General features: G+C 46.8%; 1 protein-coding gene across 1 annotated transcript; it reads right to left on the bottom strand.

Annotated features, from left to right (window-relative positions):
* Window positions 1-4,779: 4,779 nt before the first annotated feature.
* On the bottom strand, window positions 4,780-9,431 carry LOC120540445 (cytokine-inducible SH2-containing protein-like). Its single transcript, XM_039771264.1, has 3 exons — window positions 9,084-9,431; window positions 6,605-6,840; window positions 4,780-5,609 (listed from the first exon to the last, which is right to left on the bottom strand). The coding sequence occupies exons 1-3, from the start codon at window positions 9,101-9,103 to the stop codon at window positions 5,119-5,121; spliced, it is 747 nt and encodes a 248-aa protein (XP_039627198.1). The 5' UTR covers window positions 9,104-9,431; the 3' UTR covers window positions 4,780-5,118.
* Window positions 9,432-9,667: the final 236 nt, after the last annotated feature.

Genomic DNA, 9,667 nt, shown 5'->3' with positions numbered 1-9,667 from the left:
AGTAAGCTATAACAAGCCAGCAGTGTCGGAGTCGGTGATGTCTTTTTGTTTCGATGCTTCACTGCATAGTTGGACTACAATGACATCCATCAGGTTACAGTTTTCTCTGGATTTATGTTCTTGTCCTGCGTCTGTTGGCTCGTGCAAATTTGTCCGGGTTGGAAAAAATCTTCATCTGGGAAGTGCTCCTTACTCCTACAAATCAACACATACATCAGCATCACAGTAGGAGAAGACTTTACAGAACTTTTCAGGAGGCTCTTCGTACGTTCACCGCCATCATCTGCATCTGCGAAACTGCACTGTGTCGTGAGTGTTTACATTGTGCTTAATGTTTTGTTTGATTTTTTTTTTCTTGCATCTGTAATATTAATCATTTTTGTCATTTACAAACATAAATATACATGCGCTTTATATATATATATATATATATATATATATTTGTAATTAAAATTTTATAAACAGCCACGGTTCACTAAAGAACTGCTGAAGTACGCACTTTGTCTGGGGGACACAAGGCTTCTTTGAATCAGCAGCCAGCCCCTCATGTGTGACTTCACTCCGCAGTGATCTTTCTGTCTCACATTTCTCACAACTTTTTACATTGCATTTAGTGCAATAACCTTAGAATATACAATAATCAAGGGTCTAATATGGATTTTCACATTCGTGGGGGCCTTTGCAACTGACGCCTGCGGATCGCAAAGGATTACTGTCTTTATCATCTTGTGCTCTTTTCTTTAGTATCCTTCTTTGCACGTTGGGGATGTGTGCTTTGAAAAATCCGTTAGGTACAGGGCCTAAAAAACGTCTTCACTCCCCTTGAACACTGAATGACAGTGGATTTAATTTGGGTTTTTGATACTGACTAACATCCAAAAAACACTTTAGTGACAAAGTGAAAACAGATCTCTGGAAAAATTGATTTAAATAATTACAAATATAAAACATAAAAGAAGTAATCCTGTAAGTATTCACCTCTTCAGGTCAGTATTTAGTAGATGTACCTTTGGCAGCCATGACGGGTCTGTGTGCTCAGGTCTCACTCTCTGTTAGCTCTGCCATTTGTCCCCCTTCTTCTTTTCTAAAACTGTTAAACCTCTGTCAGCTTGCATGGGGCTCATGATTGATCAGCCTTTGTCAAGTCCAGCCACAAATTCTCAGCTGGATTGAGATCTGTACTCGACTCGGCAACTCCAGGACAGTCACAGTGTTGATTTGAAGCCATTCTTGTGGAGCCTTTGGCTTTATACGTGGTGTTGTCATCTTGTTGGGAAGCGAATCTTCATCCCAGGCGTAGGTCTCTTCGAGACTGCATCGACTTTCCTTCCAGGACTCCCCATATTTTGCTGCATTCATTTCATCCTAAATCCTCATAAGCCTTCTATGGTCTGCTACTCCACAGTATATTTGATATTGCGGACTGTACCAAGGTATTTACAGTAGTCTCATGGCCATAAAAAGCTCAATGTTGGTGCCATGAAATCATAAAATTATCTATCTACTTGACAACCGAGTCTCCTATATGCCTTCAGGCAAATCCTAGATGAAGTGTCATGTGCCTTTTTTTTCTATTTGCCACTCTCCCATAAAGCTGTGACTAATGAAGCACCCGGGGAAAACATTTGTTGTCTGCACAGTCTCTCCAATCTGAGCCACCGTAGCTCGTAACTCCTTCAGAGCTCTCAGGGGTCTCTTGATGGCCTCACTCACTTGTCTTCTTCTCACAGATTTCCAGCTGTGCCATCCTCTTTCTGTTTCTTAATGGTAGATTTCCCAGAGATATTCAGTGATTTGGATAGTTCATTGTCTCCGTCCCCTGACTTTTCAGGCCCCTTTTCATGGAGTTCCTTGGACTGTTCTTTTATCCTTAAGGTGTAAGGCAGACCACCATATTGACTCACCACATGCTGGACCTTCCAAATAAGGTGCATTTAGACCACAATCAATAGAAATCCCCCTCCATTGAACTAATTCTGTGACTTCTAAAACCAGTTGGTCGCACCAGTGCTGAGTTAGGGGTGTCATAATAAAGGGGGTGAATATGCATGAGATCAATTATTTTGTATTTTATTCCTGCAATTAATTTAAACCACTTTGCGGAGATCTGTTTTCACCTTAGCATTAAAGAATCCTTTTCTGTTAATCAGTGTCAAGAAAGCCAAATTAAACCCACTAGGATTCAATGTCATAAAATGTGACAACTTCCGAGGGGGGCCGAACACAGCCTATAGGAGCGAGTGGACTCCTGTACACTATTGCATTGTTATTAACACTTGCTCTTAATTTAGCACTCATAGATGTTCTACCCACCAAAGTGTTACTAAAGATCTAAGATCCTGTGAAGGCATTGCTGTAATTAACACCCGTCATGAAGTCATCGTCAGAGTTTAGGGGACTTGAATGAGTCAGATTGAAGTGTGTCTTCCTGACCACATGAGGTCCTGGTGAGCAGACCGTGTTATTCACCACTTTAATGGCATCTTGTTGAGAAAGCCGTGGTAAAGAAAGCAAAGCTGAACAAACCTGATGTGCACCGCCCTGCTATGACATTCAGCAATCCCCTCAGGGCATGCAGTCCTGCCAAACAGGCACGACAACTGCCCGACAGCTTCACAAGGTTTGTTTTCTGTCGACATCTTTGGCTGTCAAGTGTGGAGATGTTTACTGAAAGACATGGCTTAGAGAGGCCTTGCTCACCAAGTTCTCCAAGCCATGAGTCAAGGGATTATGAGCTGCTAAGATTTCCCTTCATCTACCTGCCTGGCCTCATAGCTTCATGTTCTGCATTTACAATTCCTCTCTGATTATTCAGCAGAGGACTTGTGGCATCTGACGTAACACTACTGGGAGTTTTCTCGTCTGCCACTGTTAGTTCGACACACTCGCCAAGCACACACATTCACACTGGGACCCCATGGTATACCTGTGGACGGTTGTGTGTTTTGAGTGAAGTGACGGTTGTAACTCGGCCCGGAATTCCACCAGTGCCTCTGGGTTAGTGTTACCCTTATTTAGTGCCTACCTTGCCAGATTTCATATTTTCCCTCCAGGGAGTTTCAAGCCATTTGTGTGTTGCCTTGTGAAGCAGCAACAGACACCAAGACATTCAATCGGCCTGACAGCTGCAGGCGTGTGCCTGTGAAGTGCGATCGTGCCAGCGTGGCGGGACTGCAAGGTCTGTTCAATCCCCAGACACAGTGTGTGACCTTCAGGAAGTCATGTGACTCACAAAATAATTGCAAACATTTACAATACAGATGCACAGAGTGAGTAAGGGGCTATATATCTAAATGTTGTTGTGAAGTTTGTTGTGTGCTGTGGACTAAGCATTGGTGTTATCTGAAGCGCCTGGAGATAGTGCTCAGCATGGGAAGGTGCTATATATAGTGCCTTACATAACCAGCGCAACAATAGAGGCATCTGAACATACAGTATGTGCTCATAGAATGATGGTATTTGAAGTCCATTCACCTATCCCTCCACTTTTCAAACTCATTTATCCATAGCAGAGTCATAGGAAAGCTGGAGTCTACCCCAACAAGTATCAGGTACAAGTCAGGAACAACCCCTGAACACACACACACACACACACACACATATCAAGGGCCATTTTAGCATTGCCAGGCCACCTAACCTGCATGTCTTTGGAATGAGGGAGGAAACCCAAGAGGACACGGACAGAACTTGCAAACCCCTTGCTGGGAACATGGGATATGAACTTGATGCCAATAAATCTAAGCTACATGATCACATCTAGGTGGGCATGGTGTTTGGTGGGGCGTCACATGCTGGTAAAGATGTCCTCTACCTTGCATGATCTGCACTGGGCAACCAAACGGACTGAAGGCTCTTCACCCAGAGGGCCATGCTCACTCCTAGCAAAGGCTAAAGCAAAATGGAGTGGAGACATCTGATCTAGAATTTGAACTGACATCCTCGATAGATGCTTAATCGTCTATACACTAGCAGTTTTCCAAGACTTTTGACTCGTGGACTAGCAGAAAAACAAGGAAGTCTTTGCAGACCTGCAGGTTGATATTGGAAGTGGGTGAGAGTGGAGAGAGTCCCTTTGGGAGTTTCAAGCATCCCGATTTTGTACTATTTGATTAGAGGATGGTTGGGTGGGATGTCCCTTTTGGAGTTTCAACCCTCCCGACTTATTATTATTAGATCAGATTGAGTTCAGGCTGGGGGCTTCCTCCTCAGCATCCAAATCTAGAAGCATTCGATCAGATGATTGACCAGATTTATTAACATTAGATCAGAGAGTGGAGGTATGGGGGTTATCCCCCTATGAATTTTAGAGCTTCCAGATTTAGTGGCACTAGAGATTGGAGCATATGGGGGTGGTGGGCCCATTTGGAGTATCAAGCGTAGATGAGCATAGAATGCCAGTCCTGAAAGACTGGCCTAAAATACATGACCTGCCTGATTTTGACAGACTGGCACAGAAAAATTCCGTGGAGAGGGTGGTTGGTAAATTCTGGTCTATGCCATAAGACTGTGGACACATGTGACACACGCATTACATGAAGTAGCTTAGGATGGGTGTGAGCTTGAGCCCCCCACCAATGTACTGACATGTAGTCCTTCAATCCGCGAGGCCTGCACTGAAGGGGCAGAGATGTGACCAGGCTAAGGAGCAAGTGGGCAGCTATAGTGGACTCGTGTCCTGTGTCTCTCTCATTCAGTGACAGCCACTTTGAAGCATTGGTAAGCCCCTTGTGCGGTGGCTATTAAGCTATTTCAAGACAAAATTCTGCATGCACACAACTGGAACTTTCACTTTGTTTTGTATTTCAATAAATTTAAAAAAAAGTTCTGCATTTGTACATATTTACAGGCAAACACCAACAACGTGAAGACAAAGCGTCCTTTGTGTCCTAATTGTCTTTTGCTTTGCCCTAAAGCTGCTCTCATTGCCAGACTGGCCGAGACTTCGGTGCAGCCGCCAACCTCGGAGGCCCGTCTTCTCAGCCGGGCTGTGGCTGCTGACACACGGGGAAAGGCCGTCTGGATGGTCCCTCACGTGGACCCAGCAAGAGTGTACCCCTCTGGGCGATCCTGCTAGCCGTGAGCCTCTTCTTGTTTCTGCCAGCACGGCCAGCCTGTTTCTCAGAGTGGAAAGGGGTACTCTTGAAGGTATTCCTGCAGCCGCCTGGGCAGGGGCAGCTGGCTGGGATTGGCACCCAGTCGATTGATGGTAAGTCGCGTGAGATGCTGGAGGGAAGGGAAGGCGTCCCGGCGGTGCAGCGGCCGCACAAGCTTTAGTAACACGGCACTGTCCTTCTGCAGAGAGGGCGCCACCTGGGCCTCTGGCACAGCCTCTGGCTGGCCTCCGCTGCGGCACGAGCCCACGTAGTGCTGGATAAGACTGAGGACATCGGGGAATGCAAGGATGCGGGGCTTTGCCAGGCAGCTGGAGTCCAGGCGGTATAGGCCATGGCTGTACTCAATGCGCACGTTCGTTGGCCCTCGGTTGGTCTTCACAGACAGAGTTAGCATGTACATGGGATGACTGCTGTCCCTCACCAGGAAAGTGCCCTCCTCTGCCTGCTGCAGCTCTGCCTTGGCTTCGGTGGCTGTAATGGCACCCCAATACCATCCTGCCACAGAAAAAGAGGAAAAACAAAGTCTTAGTATGTTATATTTGGGGGTCTGTCATAGTGGCAGATGCCCTCTTTGGTGACAGTGCTCCTGTAACCCGAGTATGCTGGTTTTTGCGTGCAAAAAAAAAAAAAAAGCAGTGTGTGTGCAAAAGGCACAAAATGATCCTTAGACTTGAAGATCTATTGTACCCCAAAGAGACGAAAATTCTGAATGGGGTCCACCCCAACCTGAATCTTGCCAACTAGACTAAAAACAGCATCCATCAATAAGATGGCATTCGTCCGACACCAGCAGAATGTGACCTTGTTCACTCTGCACAGTATCAACTCCAGGTGGAGACACATCAGCAGATGCCTTCTGTCTTTTTCTGCCCCTTGTGCCCACTTTTTCCATCATCAAGCTCATGTATGGCTTGATAAGGCTGGCGGCCACTTCTGTCTTCTAATTTCATGATGGGAATGCTGTGATGTACGCTTAGTGTGTCCTCCAGTTCTGGGTGACTACAGCTTGCCAACTTGTCCAGTGAGTAATGATGATGGGCATTCAGTGCTGGAGCTGCCGACCACTCCTACAATGAGCTTCATGTCTGTATGGACCACAGTGTCCACTCAGAACGCCCCAGAAGGTTAAAGTGAAAGATTCTGTATACACTCAGGGCATGCCTTAAGAGAAATGGCACTCGGACATGTGGGTTCAACCAGGCTGTCCATATCAATATTTTACCAGTAACAGGCAACGGCCAATCTCAGCAGTACTGGGCAACCAGACTCTTCTGCCATAGTGCAAGAAAAAGGACTTGAGGATGCATGAAATGGTCAGTGGGAAATGCCGGGGTGTGCCAACGTCTCCACTGCCTTTATTTGTTTGACATCTCTTCCTGTGCAAAGTGCTTGAGACCTGAGGTGGACCCACAGCTGAGCCCACAGGTCAATGGGGCTCCAACTTGAAACCCAAGGTGAGGACGTGGAGCCTACCGGCGGACAGCACCTACCTGAGATATCGAGATAGTTGAGGGTCTTTTTAATGCAGCGCAAGTCCTTCCCAGGATCTCTAACCTCCGGACTCCCCTTCAGACAGGGAGAGGGGAGCTGGTGCATCAAGAAGGCGCTGTGGCTATCCGGCCGTGTTGTGCTGCTCTCCCGTCTCTCCGGGTGTCCCAGCACCTCGGCGGCGATGGCTGGCAAGGGCAGGATGTCTGCAGCTGGCTGAGGTAGCAGCGGTCTTGGACTGCAAGAAGAGGGGAACAACACAGTGTTAGTCGAGTCAGTCACTGGACACGTTAACATCCAGGGTGCCGGAAAGGGGGCAGCTAGTTGTGACGGGCCTGGCCTTACCCACCCCATCACTCACTTCAGCATCCAGCTGCCCCACTGGCACAGAGGAAGACTGGCAGCCACTCTGACACTGCACTACAGCTGGACCCACAGTGCCAGGACCATAAGGGATGGGATGCCACTCTGATGACAGCGCCTTCTCGAAATCACGACGAAGGAGTGTCGCATGGATCCACCTAAAGCATAGACATCTGTCCCCTAGTGGCTATGGTGTGGCACCGCTGCAGAGCACAGCCAGATGATGTTAATATAGTGCCTTTCACGATTCAGCGGGTTAGAAAATGGATGGATGGGTGGACTGGATGTTTAGTGCACCTGAAAAATCACACCTTGGAGCGCAGCCGTGGCCTGAGCCCGGGCACACAATATCCTTCATTTTCTCATTTAACACGTCTCCCTGTTTTTGTGAAAGGCTACGTGAGAGAAAGACACTCCATAAACAGATTATCGATCAAAATGGCTGCTCTTTGGGGAAAGGCCTGAACACCTCTAAGTGTTAAGGAGTCAAAGACCACATGAAAAAAAAATTGCAGCCTGGCACAGAGGAAGCACCGCTGCCCTCACTTCTACAGCCAGAAGATTAAGATGTGGCATGGGAGACGACAATAAGGGTGTTCATCTGGATTCATAAAAAAAAAACACGCCACCCAACTGCCAGGTAATCTTTTCATTGAGTGGTGCCTATTCGTCCATTTTCAAACCAACAGCCGTAACATGGGGTAAAGTCAGGATCCAACTCTGTGAGGGATGCCACCTGACTGGCACACACTCACCCGGTCAGTCCAGATTAGCGGATAGGCCTGGAAACAAAACCCATCACTTGATAAAGCCCCATGTGAAAGCCATCACTCAGTAAGGTGCAGTACTAAACCCAACCCACACACACTCCGCCATAGCTGTGGAAGGAGCGGTAAACTCTCGAAGGGGCACTTAGGACATCGGTGGGCACTTGGGAACCCCGTTAGAGGACAAATCCTGCAAGTCTCGCCTTCTTCCCTGGAGATTACCGCTGGGGATGTCAGAGTGCACCCCAAATACCTGTCGGGGTTGGGAAACTTGAACAAAAAAACTACTGCAATCCTGTCTATAACTGTAGTGGACTGCTGTGAAGTCCGAAGCGGCACTCGCGATGCTGTTCAGGTTGCTTCTTTGCTGTTACCTCATCAAGGCGTTTCACCGGGCGACAAAGCCTCCCGAAGCTGAGCGGAGATCATAGAGTCGGCGCTATTAAAACATGCGTGCTGGTTATACGGAAAAAAAAACAAAAAAACACCGCCGCAGTAAACCAAGCGTGTTGTTAAAGAGGCGACCGTGAATGAAGAATGAAGCGCGGCGCGTATAAACAAGCAGGCGAGCGCACAACAACACTAAGAGCCTTCATGGTGTGGGAGAGGAGACGACGCGTTTAAATGAGTTTGGGTCACTTTGTGGAATTTATTGGGCTGCGTATTATGGACAAATGAAATACAATCCACAGATAGGCAGAAAAGACTCCATGTTGATAAGATTCAGCACACACCGCGCCCTGCAACACCTCTGAACCTGTAGTTTTATATACAAAAAATATATATATATATATATATATATATATATATATATATATATATATATATATATATATATATATATATATAGCTTTGTTTGGCTATACTGCAGTAACATGATCAGTAAATCCTAAACAAAACGTCTCCTGTAAGCGCTCTAACAACCTGTGACTTCGTCTCATAGAAAAGTGGCGATCGTCTAAGATTAACGCCTCTTTAAAACTAGCCAAACCTACCCGTGTAAAGTTCTGACGGCTATCTTAGACAATTAGAAGCGGGTCGTCAGAGTCAACACTTGAACTTTTTCTCCGGACATCTATCCACTTTCTCAAGCCCTCTTGTTACACTTCCATTTTGTTCATTTAAGGAAATCCACTGGGAGGGGTAAAATTCTCTTGCCGGGGTTCTGGTCGTTTCCAGCTCCCCACGGATCCAGAGCCCCACCCGTGTCTTTGCGTTTTCTCGGTGCCAGTCCGTGTGCACCTCTAAAGTGAAGGCAGATGCCTCTTTTCTTTTTATTCTTTTTTCTTTCGCAATTTAGGTTTCGTTAAGGAAATTGCCACTCAGTACGTAAGGCGAAAGACAAACTTACCCCTGGACGCACAGAATCATGTCCAAATTCGGCGAGGTAGGTCGCGCTGAGTAAGTCTTGCTCTTCAGACGACAAAAACAATATCCCAAAAAAGAACAAATCGAAAGTCGACAGCTATCCTGGGTTATCGTCCGCAATAAATAAATATATACATAATTAAAAAACGAACGAAATACAGCCTCTAAGTTCCTGCTTTAGGACTGCAGTTCGAGGAGCAGCCGGTGCAGTACGTTGAAAATAGAAAGTGGGTCGGCGAAGCTGGGCAATACTGTGCTGCTTGATCTGTGCCGATCTCTTTATTTAACAGAGGAGTGAGGAGGGGGGACGCTCGACCTTCCAGGAATTGTATTCTGAGAAAGGTTTTGTGACGTCAAAGGCAGGAGAGCCGTTTTGGACACATCGCCCCGCCTTCTTTCCCCTCCTACTTCTCGCTTTCTGTGCGCGGCTATTTTCTGCATCGCTCTGTCCGCCCATCAGCAGCTTCTCAGGAAATGCCTTTGATAGTCTTCCAAGTACTTTCCAGGAAAAAATGAGATGTGACACCATGGCTGACCAATCGGCGACGAGGGGCGGGCTTTTTTTTA

This window comes from Polypterus senegalus, chromosome 12, assembly GCF_016835505.1.
Source record: "Polypterus senegalus isolate Bchr_013 chromosome 12, ASM1683550v1, whole genome shotgun sequence".
In the NCBI taxonomy this organism is placed as follows: Eukaryota; Metazoa; Chordata; class Cladistia; order Polypteriformes; family Polypteridae; genus Polypterus; species Polypterus senegalus.
The sequence above is the reverse complement of the archived record's forward strand: the minus strand, read 5'-3'. Positions and strand labels throughout refer to the sequence as shown.